Source organism: Carlito syrichta, unplaced genomic scaffold (assembly GCF_000164805.1).
Source record: "Carlito syrichta isolate Samal-C Ts95f unplaced genomic scaffold, Tarsius_syrichta-2.0.1 Scaffold304319, whole genome shotgun sequence".
NCBI lineage: Eukaryota > Metazoa > Chordata > Mammalia > Primates > Tarsiidae > Carlito > Carlito syrichta.
Window position 1 is genome coordinate 32,868 of NW_007248415.1, and position 15,151 is coordinate 48,018.

Below are 15,151 nucleotides of genomic sequence, written 5' to 3' on the forward strand. Positions count from 1 at the left end.
TACATAAAACTTCACATAAATTTCAGGGGATTTGTGGGACATCTGAAATTGGATCTGTGCTACAGGAAATACAAGTCAAATAGAAGAAATGTCATCTATTTGTAGATTCTGAAATAATGGAGCACCTGTTCCTAGAAATGAATGATTCAATACAAGTCTTTGATTTGTGGTATAAGTGTTGTAGACATCAGAGGAGGAATATTCATCAAAGAATGCCATATGGAAGGTTTTGGTAATAAAGATGGGACTTGACTGAACTAAGATGGTGTATGGGGCTTTTCTCCCCACATATGTAGAGCTTGTGGTGTGGCAGGGAAGCGATTGAGAAGTAATGATAGTGGAGTCTAAGAAAGGAGACGAGCATGATGTGTGTATAAGGAGTAAGAATTACAGCATTCACACTGGAGAGTAGTGGAAGGTGTTTGTGGGTGGGCAGATCTTTAAGAAGTGGACATAATAGAAAAAATATGCCATTATAGCATAAACTTTGAGCTAGGTATTTATGTTAAGTAACTTTTCAATCAGTAAGGAAACTGGCAACCATAAATTTTTAACTTTACCAATATCACTTCTGGAATATTCTATAATATCTTTGGGGGAGTTTCTTCATCTTCAAACTGGCATGAAAATTCAAGTGTTTCTAGTTTTTAATACTTCATCAACAGAAAAATTCACTGCAATGATCTAGAAAGACCAGGTAATAAATAGATATCAAATATCAGTCTTTGTATTTGAGAAGAATGAGAACAAATATCTGTAGTTTCTCCAGATGCATATCCTATACTATTATTCTAATAACTAAGATTTTAGTTATTATTATTAAGTAAAGTTAATCTTTTGCATATCAGTTCTACCATCCCTTGAATATAATTCCTGGAACCCCCTCGGGTCCCCTCCCACTGTGGGAGCATTTCTTTCCTCTTAATAAATTCTACTTTTTTAAAAAAAAAAAGAATGAAATATAATTCCTTCCAACATTAGCTGAGTGAAATGAAAAAATATATAATTCTTTATTAAAATTACTGCTGTGCTGAACTGAAAGCAGATATGGGCTCAAAAACAGGTCTAATATCAGGAGACCTTTGCAGAATAAGGACAGTCCTTTCTGGGGCCCTAAACTGTTAAAAGATCACGCATGAATGCTGATTGGACCATCTGGGTCACTTGGAGATACCTTTTGGAAGCTACTTGTTATCTAATGGGATCATCTAAATTGAACAGCTGGTCAGCTCTGTATTTTTAGATGCAGAGACTGATAGTATTCCTAATGTTGCAAATATCATCTTATCTCCTTAGTGTGTTCTTTCTCTGTGATTTTCCTTTAGAGTTTTAGGACCTTAAAGTGACATAAGCATTCAGAAAAGACTCCTTGGAACTATCTCAAAGCTACTACAGTACCCATTTCCTTTGTCTTCCAATACAACATGTCACCTTCATTTGACATACTGTGTGGGTGAAAATTTCAAATAAATCATTGAAAAGCGAAAATAAGTTATTAAGAAGCCAAAAAAAAAATTATCATGCATATTATAACTACTCTTGTCTCCCTCCCTCCCTTCCTTTCTTCCTTCCTTCTTTCTGTTCTTCCATCCTTCCTTTTATTCTTGGTTTTTTCCTAAACAATGATTTGTTATTTTCCAAGACTCTTTGGGTTTACTGGGTGATACTTCTGCTACAGTTGTGTAGCTGCTTTTAAATGATGGCTGCACAGGGCTGGAAGGCTCCAGTGGCTTCTGTTACACATCTGGGGACCTTAGTGTTAGCTGTTGGCTGGGTGTACCTCAAATCTTCTCTATATGACCTCTTTCTTCCTGGTGATGTCTCATCTTCCAGGGCCTTTTTCTATGTAAATTAAGGTTAAAAGGACCTTTATTTAGACTTCTGGAACTCTTTTTCTGTGAAGCTGCCTCCTCTTTAGTACATACAAATTCCAACTGTGTCAGCCTCTCAGGATTCTGATCTCTATTTTTCAGTGCGTGAGAGAGACCATTTCACTATGTTTAAGATTTCCTTCTTGCATTGCAGTCTGGGAATTCTGCCAGGAGAAAGCAATGGCAGTTTAGAGCTCATCTTGTTTGTTTCTTTTCTGGCAAGAATCCTAGTCCTGCAGTACCTATTGTCTCATGTCTAAGTACAGTGGTAATACCCACCTTTTTTAAACAAACAATTTTCTAGTTTGTGGTGGAGGAGTAAGTCCATTCCGGGTACTCCAACTCCATCATGGTCAGAAATAGAAGTCCTATATATCTCTTTAAATGCCCTTAGTGCCTCATTTAATCTATTACTAGCTAGTTTTTCAGTTTTTAGTGCTTTCTGTTGGCTTCCAGAAAGTGTGGTGACTTTTCCCTATTGTTATGCATGTCTTTCTGCTAATCCTACTTTATCTAAGTAAACTAGTGATATGAAAATCTGGACTAAGCAGAAATTTAGTTGTAATAGCAAGCTATCAGTCTATTTTCTTACCGGGTGAACTAGTACTCAGGATTTAGTGTACGAGAATGAAAGTTTATGAAAAGTCTTTGATGCTTATATGTCTAGTATTGTGTTATAGGTTTCCATTTAAAACACTCCATTAAGAAAGTTGGCATACATTTTGCTTGATAAGAAGAGGCTATAAACATTCACCTTATCTTCATTGTGTTTTAATGAGAGTAGCTTGATGGATTCCTTTTTGTGAATTTTTCCTTAGGCGGTAGTAACAGTGTTATATCCAGATGTAATTCTTGGCTTCCCTTATTATTTTAGTAGCAGTTATCACAAAAAACATTTTACCATAGGTAATCTTTATTGTTAGAAATAATTATTTTTAAAAATCAGAACCTCAATTAGTTACATTATGATGCAGCTTTTATACAATAACCAGCCATAATTTCTGTTTCATTTAACTTATTCTAGGAAAACACTGAGTACTAGTTATGTTTATAATGATTTCTCCACAGGCTGCTTTGTACCGCCTTAGTGGAGACTGGAATCCCTTACACATTGATCCTAACTTTGCTAACGTAGCAGGTGAGTTGCTAATCATATGTATCAATGAAAGTATTAGCTATTAGGTATTTAGTTATCTAAATAATGTACTTAAAGGTACTATAGGAAATGGTGCACTTGAAATCAGATTACAGTGAATGGAAGCTCCTTCTAATGCAAAGTCTAGGATAGGATGATGGGAGTAAGTATCTAAGTTATCATGAAAGACAAGGGTGTTGCAGAGAGAGCAAGGAACTGAAAGATTAGGGAAGAATCATCTACCCTCATGGATATTGAAATCATTATGGTTGATTATATGGATATAACCAGAACTAAACTAAACAATTGTGTTTCTAGATCTTTCACATTCTTTTTCTGTTTTGTTTTTTTTTTTTTCTTTCTCTGTTTATTTCATAATTTTCTCCCAGGAAATATTATTTATAAAATATTTTCTATGTTTCTAAAAATGGATAGTATAATTCATGCTAATGCAGTTTAAGGACATATTTTTAAAATCCTGAATTAACTATACTTGGCTTTTAAGCATAAAAGGTACCTATGTCTAACTCAGTTCTCTCTCTCATTTAAGGTTTTGACAAGCCCATATTACATGGATTATGTACATTTGGATTTTCTGCCAGGCATGTTTTACGGCAGTTTGCAGATAATGATGTGTCAAGATTCAAGGCAATTAAGGTAAAATGTACAGTTACATACTTTGAATATGAGTTGCTTTTTCTTTAGAGAAGAAAAGGAGTTTTATTGACTTAGTTTAAAATAGGTACTGTACTACAGCAGTATGCATTTGTATGACTTCACTAACTTAGCATCAGCAGATTTTCTTTTTGTTGCTATAAATAGCTCTGCTACACATACACGATGAAGGATAGCATCTGCAGTTACAGTTTTAGCAGATTAATTGAATTGTTTTATAAATTAATTAGGTACATACATATATTAGCACGTACGCCTTAAAAAAGATTTACATTTATAATTTGCCTTAGTATAATTGAAAATGTTAAGTGGTTACATTTGAACTCTAGTAAGCTTATACCTACAGCAATATGATGACTGCATATTGTATTTAATTTTTGTGCTTTTAAGTTGATTTCAAGTTTTTATCCATTATAAATAACAAAGAAAAATATCTGTGCCTACATTATTTTTGCATAAGTGTAAGTCAAAAGATGTACAAACAAGTTTAAGGCAATGCTCCAAGGGCTTTTATTTATGCTCCATGCTGCGGTGAAAATGCATTTTCTGATGCCTTGCCCTTGATAGCACTGGTTATTCTATTTTACTGTAACTATTTATTGTAACTATTTTTATCCTCCAATATTATATGCATGGAGCAAATAAAATAATACAGGTTATGAGATAAATAGTGGAATTATTTTGCCTCATATACTCAACCCAGGCCTCATTTTGCAGATCTAATTGTACCACTTTTAACTATTTCTTTAAGTTGTTCTGGTGATGCCTATATAACTCTACATAATATGACTGCAGTTTTATTTTTTGATTTGTTCAGATAAAACACTACTGATTCTGTGCTTTGAAAGACAAAGAATTAGCTTACTTATACCATCTATATCCCTTTCTACTAATTTAATCAAATTATGTTTTGGGTTATTATTAATTTAAATATATTTAAATCTCTGTTTTCTTTCTTTTATGCTTTCTGACCTCCTTTTCAATTTTGTTTTCACACAGATGGAAGAGTTTCATTTAAAAACATTTTTAACCCCATAATTCTTTTTTTTAAAGGTTCGTTTTGCAAAACCAGTGTATCCAGGACAAACTCTACAAACTGAGATGTGGAAGGAAGGAAATAGAATTCATTTTCAAACCAAGGTATGACTGCCAGAGTTAGAAGTACTTTGCTTTGTTACACTTTTAACCATGCTCTATAATTTTATTTTATCTTAGCGTTTTTTTGGTTAGTACTGTGATTTGAGACAAAACCTAGAAATTTTTTTTTAAAACCATTGATAACTTTTAATTGGAAATAAGATGCACTTTATCTTTTATTTTCAACTAAATTAGTACCTGTCAATGTAGCAGTAGTCCAGCTGTTCTGAGAACCTAACCAATCATGTCTTTTTGGCTCAACTAGTCAACCTAGTAATTGTCAAAATATAATCTTCAAAAAATTAAAGGTAACTGAATGCAGTGGCTCATGCCTATAATCCCAGCACTTTGGGAGACTGAGGCAGGAAGATTGCCTAAGACTAGAGTTTGAGACTAGTCTGAGCAAAGAGGCAACACTCTGACTCTAAAAAAATGAAAAGTTAACTAAGTGTGGTGGTGTGTACCTGTAATCTCAGTTACTTGGGAGGTTGCGGTGGGAGGATCATTTGAGCCCAGGAGGTTGAGTCTGCAGTAAGTCAGAATTGTGCCACTGTACTCCAGCCTGAGCAATGGACTGAGACTGACTCAAGGGGAAAAAACATTTAAAGGCATAACTCAGACAGATATACAATGAAAATACAATAAAAATTTACTTAACTCCCTAATGAAGTATCTTGCAACATTGATAAAATTTGTTTAAAAGAGAATTAGAACAACAATTTATATGGTCCAACAGGAAAGGCATTCTAAAATTATTTTGGTGAGTTAGAGACAAAACTTGTTAATATCCTACAGAACAATAACATCATGTTCCTTATAGTTATCTTTTTTTCTGGACAGAAATCATGTGCATTTTGATGACACAAAAACCCACAGATTAATATCTTGCATTACGTGTCTTACATGTAAGACATCTTACATAGTCTGGGCCTAATTAATAGTAAGTGACAAGTCAAATAAAGGTATAGCTCCCTAGATAGTTAAGTAATTTGGGAATGAGGCTTTTAGCAATGTTCCAGTAAATTACTAAAAGGATATGCAATCTTTTTTTTATTTGTAAGTTATTAAAAGATAATTTTTGTCAACACAGTTTACCAGGCTAATACTTTTTGGTGTGATCATTTTGTGCTATATAGAGCATGTTAAGTAACTACATTTAAATGTGAGAAAACCTAAGTTCCTAAGAAAATTTAAGTGTCCTATATAACTTGCTCATGTTCACACTGCAAGTGGTCAAGCTGGGATAGAAACCTGGATCAGCATGGCTCCAAAGTTTAGATCCCAGGGCCCTAACTCTCTTTACTGTATCATGTTTTCTTTCACAAATAGATAATTCTGCAGAATTCTTCTTATATGGTTGCCTTATGAGGAGGGACCAAAATAAAATCAGAATTATTTTGTGGAGGGCAGTTCCTTTGTAATACTGGCTTCCCCCACAAAGTGTTCTAGGAAACCACTGGCATCAGTGTACTAGCTAGTGATGTTGTGAGAGGCTGTGTTGGACTTCAGTGATTTTTTTTTGGAGATTCTTTCAACATGTTTCCCCATTTCATGATGGGTGATTTACACAAATAACCTGCCCACACTACACTGAATGTTCATCAGTTTTTGATCAAAAATGGCATTATTGCCATGGCTCACCCTCCCTATTTACCGAGTCTGAGTGACTTTTTTTGTTTCCCCGGGGTATAAAAGGTACTCATAGGGAAACATTTTGCTGATGTGGAGGAGGTGAAACAAAACACGGCAGAAGCACTAAACGGCATCAAAATTGATGTATTAAAAACTTGTTGTTTTGAGCAGTGGAAAAAGTGTCATGATAGGTGTATTGCATCAGTGGAAAGTAGTTAGAAGGTGACTGAAGTTTAAACATGTAAGAATAAAATACAATTTTTTATAAACAAATTCTGAGTTTTTTGGGGTCCCCCTCCATACTCCTAATTCCTTCCTGCTGCTTGTGGTATCATTTTCCTGCTTAAACTGCATGCTGTTTATTTGCTTTTCAAATTCCTCCTGCTTTTTAGGCTTCAGTTCAAGCTCTTCCTTACAGTATAGTCTCTTACTACTCCCCTCCTTCTCACCTGTAAGTGTACACACATTGGCATTCTCTGAAACTCTTCAGCATTTCATATTTGTGGCACACATTTTGGAGCCCTCTCATTTTCTAATTTTTTTGTGTGAGTAAGTTTTGTTTTTTGAATAAGATTATGAACTCTAAAAGTGTTGAGGCCCATGAATATATGACAGATTATTTTCCCACAATTCTAGTAATGAACAGAAATAAATACTTTCTATGAATACAAACGTGAAGGGCCAAGAAATAATATCTAAATGTAACATGTTCTTGCCATCTTGATAAATCCTAAGCATGCCTTCTTATTTTTTCAACTCATTTGCTATTTTTTTCTCAATGATTTGAGGTATTCTTTTTCTATTGGTTATTGGACTCCTTCCTTTCAGCCATTCCTTTCTGTTTTATTTTAAGCAATACTTAAACCAGTGTTTCAAAATGATATGCTTGACTTGGTTACAAAAGGATACTTTGTTAAAGTATATTTTCACTGCATATACTTTGAAATAAAATAAATAAATTGTTAGATTCCTTTTTTGGTCCAAGATATTATGGGACGTAGTTCAGGGAAAATGACCTTCCTGATTGTTTAAAATCACAGTTTTGATAAATGCAACCTTAATTTTTAGAAGCTTAGCCTAAAAATTTGTAGTAATACCATAACTTTTATGAAAGAGTAGCCATTGGAATAATTTGAGATGAAGGATCAGGAATTAGAATTTGAGTTCCTTTGACGATTATTTTGATTGAAGTCTATTTAATCATTTAGTTTATGTTGTTTAATGGGGGAAGAAACAAAAACAAAAACAACCAAACGAATAAAAAAGACAAATCTCTAAATACCAGTGCCCAGGCTCCATTCTAGACCATTTACACTGAAATTTTGGGAGATGGAACCTGGTCATAGATTTTTTTTTTTAAAGGGCTCCAGTTAGCCAGGGTTAATAACAATTGTATTAAATCAGAAAGCCTTTGTGCTTATTCATCTTGATATTAATCTTATCAGTCTTTTATTTTATTTGGATTATTATACTATTTTTCATATGAGGCAAAAATGTAACTTTGTTTTAAACTTTATCCTGTCTCACAATGAAATTGCATTTCTATTGTAATCATCAGAGTGCTTTTTTTATACTTCTTATAAGGTTCAAGAAACTGGAGACATCGTCATTTCAAATGCATATGTCGATCTTGTGGGAACATCTGATATTTCAGCTAAGACCCTCTCTGAAGTAGGTTATAAAAACTGGTATTCAAATCATTTCAGTTAAGATCACTTTAAGAATGTTCAGGCTACTTTATAAAGTTTGAAGTCCAAGGGTATTAATTCCCACTTCTTGGAATACTTTGGCAACTCAGGAATTTTTTAAACACTTTTTCTCAGGATACTGGGATATCTTTGAAGAGAAAATAATTAATTTTCTAGTTTTAGAGTTAATAAATCAGTTGTTTAATGAGAAATCTTAAGCAAACAGGATTTGGAGAAAAACAGATTACAAAATTAAATATCCTGTACCTTTTTCTTGATTTAAATATGTGTATAAAGCTTTGCATGCTCATGTAAAAACAAGAGTGTATATTATTTACTAAGACAAAATGTGTTATTCTTTATTAACATCTGAGACTTGACAGAAATGTTTATTTTCTGTGAAATACTAACTTTGTAATACTGAGATTTTCATACTTATGATTTTTAATTGTCATAAACCATATTATCACATAACTGACTGAAAATTAAAATCCTTTAAGAATAATTTAAGGTAAAACACTTAGGAAGTTTTAGAGCTGGAAAGATTTTTAGACTTCATGTAATTTAGTACTATTTTATAGTTTTTAGAGAAAGGACCACAGAAGTTGATTGATTTGACCTAGGATATTCCTGAAGTTAGCTAGGACATGGATTGTCCAGTTCCTAGTTTATTTTAAAAATATTTTTCGGAATTCTGATAAAGGTAAAATTCTCTTAGTAAGAGAACTGAAGTTCTGAATTACATACATAAATATAAGCAAAGTGTGAAAGATGCCTAGTATGCAGATAGTTTAACTGCCTTATTTATATACAGATAAAAAAAATTACTTTGCACAAATACTTTGTAACCATTTTTCTCCTAGAGTTATTTTTGCAGAACTTTTAAAATTAAATTTTCTCTTTTGGTTAGGGTGGGGAGCTTCAGAGTACCATTGTATTTGAGGAAATAGGTCGCCGCCTTAAGGATGTTGGGCGTGAAGTGGTGAAGAAAGTAAATGCTATCTTTGAGTGGCATATCACTAAAGGTGGAAGTGTTGCAGCTAAGTGGAGTAAGTCATATTCTTGATTTTGTAATATTCTAAGGTAACTCATAAATAGACATAATGTACCCTTGTTATAATTAAAGACCGTCCCTTTGAAGGTTGGCAAATCTTACCTTTTTTAGGTAAGTTTTCTATGGGAACAAACTGTTTTTAGGCACACAAAGATGTGTATGTGTGTGTTTTTTTTTTTAAAGAGATGTAGGAAATCAATCAAAATGAAAACATTTGTTTTAAAATTTTATTATAATACCCGAAATTAGTACTTTAGACAGTCATCTTAACTGTATGCTTCTTTAGCAAATCCTCAACTTCCTCCTTGAATTATTATTATTATTATTATTTTTAGATTAGAGAATATAGTTTATTTAGAAAGTAAATTACAAAGAGAAGAGGTGATTCACCTACCCAAAGTAGGGGAGAGGGCCAAAGCTTAAGAAAACATGGCCTGGCCATAGCTCAAAGAGCATATGGCCACACTATAGCTGAGCAAGGCAATGGCTGAATTATTTTTAAGTTAATTGTACTTTAACATTATAAAATTATTTTCTTCATATTAAAGTAGTAATTTGGATTTTCTTAGTTATCAGCATACAATTAGTATTATTTTCTTGACATACACAGATTGCAGTCAAAGGTGCTTATTTATGTACTTTAGAGAAATACACCAACTTGCTGCAGAAAGAAAGTAATCCTATTTCCTGTTACAAATATGGAGGTCCTAAAGGACCCTGGAACCATTTTATGAAGAGGAGAAATTAGAGGATAAAAAGAATAAGAGAAAAAAATCCTATCAAACTTTTTGCATCTGCTATATGGTTCATATCCTTAATCATGGCACAAACTTTTATTTATAAAATATTCTTTATTTATTTATAGAATATTCTAACCTTTATATTTTAGAGAACTCTAACCCTCTAGATTTTTTGAAGAAATATGGTGTACCAATGAATGTTCACTGAGACTTTTTGATTTTTCATGCTGTTCTATCTGGAAGTCCCAAGGGTCAGGATCCTTTCACTTTAGAAACACAGGTGTGGTCCCTGAATTGGCCCATTAATAAGGGACAGAAAGCATTCAGGGTAGTTTTTAGCTCAAAAGATTTATCCCTTCCTTCATAATTGTGAGACACAAAGGGATCCCATGTAGTTTAGTTTAGGTAAGAGCCCTTCGAATGCTGTGGGACTTCTGGGGAGGTCCTGTGATTTTACATCCAACTCAAGGCTGGTTGTAATCTGTCTCTGGGGACAGTAGGCATGTGTGTTAGATGTAGTATGATGTTCTATGTATTAGATGTATGAGGGGACCCCAAAAAACCTGGAATTCATTTATAAAAAATTGTATATTCTTACATGTTTAAACTTCAGTCACCTTCAAAGTTCTCTCTGTTTGATTCAATACATTGATCAAGATGCTTTTTCCATTGCACAAACGTTTTTAAACTTGTCAATTTTGATGTCTTTTCGAGTTTCTGCCATTTTTTGTTTTGCCTCTTCCACATCAGCAAAACGTTTCCCTTTGAGGACTTTTTTCACCTGGGAAAACATACAAAAGTTGCTTAGGGTGAGATTGGGTGAATTGGGAGGGTGGGGAACAGGGGGCATGCCAATGCCGTGTGGATAGGTCTGTTTATAAATTCCCCATCATGAAATGGGCAAATGGATTGAGAGAATCTCCAAAAAAAATTCACTGACTCCGAATGCAGCTTCTCACAACAATGCTAGCTCGTACGCTGATGCTGATGGGTTCCTAGAATACTTACCTAGCAGGGGAAGACTTTTCTCTTATTTTGGTGATACTTTCCTTACAGACCATATTAGAAACTGTACTTATATTTTGAAGTTATTTGGTGGCCCTTGTATGTAATCCCAGCACCTTGGGAAACTGAAGTAGGAGGATTGCTTGAGCCCAGGAGTTCGAGACCATCCTAGGCAACAAAGTGAGACCTTGTCTCTGCAAAAAAATAAAAAAAGTAGCAGGGCATGGTGGCATGTGCCTGTTGTACCATGGGAGGCTGAAGCAAGAGGATCATTTGAGTTTCTGGCTATGGTAAGCCATGATCATGCCACTGCACTAGATCTAGCCTGGGTGAGAGAGTGGATGCCGACTCAAAAAAAAGGGGGGGTTCCCCTATTATGTTTCCGCTGACAAAATGGGAATATTGAAATTCTTTTCATTGCTACATGTTATTGTTAAGCCTTATGACTTTTATTTGTTTCCTCACCTCTTTTTCAGGTCCTTATTTATCAAAGCTAACAATCATATTGGATCTCAAAGCTTTATCTGAAAGGATTCACCATTCCCTGTAGGAAGTCTCCTGGCTCCGTCTGTTATTGTTTTGATCCTTAGCAGTGTAATTTCAGTCTGGTTCTTGCTTTTGCCCAGTCTTTTTGTCATTGAGATGAACCATAGTTGTTGGCAGCAGTAGAAATGATCAAGGTCTTTTGACTTATGATATCTTAGAAGATGATTCTGTTTTGCAGTTTTGTGCTTAATGACATGAAGTAGATGACTGGGTAGTTGGCTTAGGGAATACCTAACTTTTTTTTTTCATACTTTTAACAGTGTTTTGCTAAACACTTAATTTCCACATATTTTGCATTTCAGATTGTTGTTAAGTTGTCCTACCCTTGTTCACATTTTGGCAGTTTACAACTTGGATACAGAGAACAGGACTGAGCACTTCAATTCAACATGGCTGGGCTCAGGTGTCCCTAGAATTTCTCAGGTTACTGACCTTGAGCATGTTTAGGAACTGAAGGATTTGGGTTCAGTGTCCTGGAAGGCCTGTTCCAGCCCAGATCCTGGACCATGCCCATCTTTCCTATTCCCTCTGCATCTTGCCATGTACACACCACCACCACATTTTTTGGACAGAGTGTGTGTGTGTGTGTGTGTGTGTGTGTGTGTGTGTGTGTGTGTGTGTGTGTGTGTGTTGTATTGGAGGATGTCTTTTCATACCATGTTAGTCTGGGTGTAAAGAGAATTAGGAGAATTGTGTGGTGTCAGTGCTGGGTCAGTGTTGGTTTTGGCTGGGGAGGAGGAGTCATAGCCGCGTTTTTGGAAGTTATTCCCCCTGAGTTCTGTAGTACATGGTTATCTAAGAGCCGGAGGGCTCTTTGGGTAAGGGCTAGTGTGACTCTGTCTTGCTAGGCTGAAACCCTTCTTCCTTCCTGTGGGCCAAGAAGGTGGACGGAGAGGTGTAGGCTCTTGGTCTACATAGGAAATCAGAGGGAGGGCCTCACTGAGGTACTTTTGAGAAGGAAGACATATCCTGGAATGTTCACTTGTACCTTCTTATTTCTGCCTCTGGGAACAAAGTTTTACCATGAAGTCTAATTTGGGAATTGATTAATAAAAGCATTATGATCCATAGATAGTGCTTCCTAGAGTAGCTAGAGGTCAAGATTAAGTCTTTCTTATTTCAGTATTGATATCTGTTATAATAGTAAGAAAACAATGATTTTGTCTGTATTTATTATTCTAAAATGGAATTGAATACCTGGACATATTTGAACACTTTTTTCCAGAATCCTATGTCTTCAGGTATTTTACCCTTTTGAAATTTGTCCTTTGGCCTTTTATTTTTCTAGTATTTCTTTGATTAGATTATAAGTAACTAACAAATATTACAGTATTTGTTACTATTAATTTCTAAAAATAGCCAAAAATTGTTCTAGTAAAATCTTTGGATCCTATTCTGTTGTTATAAGCAACAATGAAAATTCTGGGAAAATGAAAAATGACATAAAAGTGTAAGGAAGATAAAGAATCGGAGGCTTTATGTTGCCTACAGAAAAATCTGCCCCTGCAAATTGAAACACAGTTCCTCTTATCTGAAACTCCAGAAACCAAAAAGCTATAAAAGTGGGAAGTTTTTTTCCTCAGAATTCACTGGTGGCAAAACCTGACCTGAATTATAATGCTATTGATTGTCTTTAACTCACCAAGTGTGAATTAGTGGAGTTTAGAAGTGATGCATTTGTTTATAGAATGTTGTACCACTGGGGTCCTTTTGTAGCATGATATATATGTGTCTTATGTGTCACATTTCCTTACTGAAATCTGATTACAAATTCCAAAGTAGATCCAGGCTGAAATAATTCAGATAAGGAATTGTGCACCTATATATGTATATAATTAATTCTTATAGAACGCTAGTGATAAGAGACTTGTGGAAAAGATGCTCTTGGCTCTCAGAGAATGAAAGGATTGATTTAGTCAACAAATATTTGAGTATTTGACTATGTTCTGAGTCCTCTGCTAGGTTGGAGACTATATATATGGATAGAAAAGATGTCTTCTTTTAATCCATGGGAATAACCATTAGAGGCGGTGTGTCAGGAAGGTTGAAGTACTGTAGTTGAGGAAACAGTTTATGGTATTGCAGAGTAAATGGAAGGAAGACCTAAATTAAGGTAATGGTAATAAGAGAGAGGAGAGGGCCTATGTGGATCTCTTGCTAAGATAGAGTTGACTGACTTGGCTATTGCTATATCTGAAAAACAAGAGGAACAGGACAGGAGGGTTTTGAACCTGTGTGCTTGAGGAGGTTGGCTCTATTATTAGAAATGTGACACAGGGAAGAAGAGAAAGGTTTGGGAGAGTATATGATGAGCTGTGGTGTCAGCACTGTACCTGAGCAAGTTCTGGACTAGATTGTAGGGACTGTGGGGCTGGAACTTAAGGGTCAGTTCACAGGCGGAGGCAGGGAGTTGGAAGCCATAGTTGAGGAATTAATAGTTGGAACTGAAAACAGTAGCCTCGCCACCTTGCTTCACGGTGTTCAGAAAGAAAATGGAAGGGAGATTTTTGTTGATCCTGAAGGATTATCTGCTGTTTCTGTTCACTTTATGGAATAATGGCTCTAGTATTTCTATTTGTCTATAAACAAAATGAGCATCTTAGAATTTGACCCATAGACTTTAAACATGCAATTTATTATAACTCCAGGTACAGATACAATCCTCTGCTTCCAAATAGGAATCTCGTGTGTGTGTGTGTGTGTGTGTGTGTGTGTGTGTTTCTGATAGCTATAAAATAACCATACTACTGAAACTTTTCACAAAGATTTATTCCCATGTGCTAAATACAGTATTGCTGAGCAAAATCTGGTTTGTTTTCCTTAGGATGATAGGTTTAAGATGGTTGGCACCGAGCAATTTGGTTGTTTTCCTCCTACATTTTAATTTGATTTCCTTTCACATATTTGTAATCTTTTCCATTATAGGAATATAAGTGGAATTTACATTTAGATAGCAAGATTTTACTAATACTATGTAGTTTTGTTTGAATAATGTTTGTTAAGTAATAAGGTGAGCTGGGTTTTTTAAAAGATGCACTGAAATTAATGTGTAGAGCTGAGTCTACATATCTGAACTAAGTCCAGGTTTCCATTATGTACTATATGACAATGACTGGATGAAGATTTTCTTTGAATGTTAGAGGTCATCTGTTTTGAATCTTAGAAATTTGCCACAATATGGAAAAATGTATAGAGCTTTGGGAACTGGCATTATTTTGTACCAGAATACATTCATCTGTGAGGATACTAGGTGATCATTAGAACCTATGAGCTTCTGGGTTGGTGCTTATCTTCCAGCGGTCAAACCAGATCACCCTTTAGGGCTCTCAACTTGGATGTAAACTAAATCCTAAGGGTGTTGGTTCCAAATTTTGGGTTGGGATCTAAATGAACATCTCATGCATTTAATGAAAAGTCTTGAAAGATGACCTTTGAAAAGAAATATGCTCTCCATCAGAGATGGGGACCTGTTTGTTGGAGAGGTGTCTGCTTCAGAGTCACACTCTATTCCCTTAGCAAGAGTACCTGCTTCCCCACTTACCATCCGTAGCTCCCAACTGCCTGCCCGTGTGCATCTATTCTTCAAAAGTACATACAAAATAGTACCTTTTAAAGTCACTTAGAACAATTCTGGCTTTCCATCTTCTGTATGTGTTATTCAACTGGTA

The 15,151-nt window shown here is 34.9% G+C and overlaps 1 protein-coding gene across 1 annotated transcript in view; it reads left to right on the forward strand.

The window, feature by feature from the left end:
• The window catches only part of LOC103262046 (peroxisomal multifunctional enzyme type 2), a gene marked incomplete at its 5' end in the record, with an annotated part of 51,684 nt that overhangs the window by 32,098 nt on the left and 4,435 nt on the right, over positions 1-15,151 (forward strand). The window contains 5 exons of the mRNA XM_008059657.1: positions 2,940-3,009; positions 3,557-3,663; positions 4,735-4,821; positions 8,035-8,121; positions 9,049-9,187. Of these exons, the coding sequence (XP_008057848.1) occupies positions 2,940-3,009; positions 3,557-3,663; positions 4,735-4,821; positions 8,035-8,121; positions 9,049-9,187 (490 nt within the window). The remainder of the gene's footprint in view (positions 1-2,939; positions 3,010-3,556; positions 3,664-4,734; positions 4,822-8,034; positions 8,122-9,048; positions 9,188-15,151) is intronic.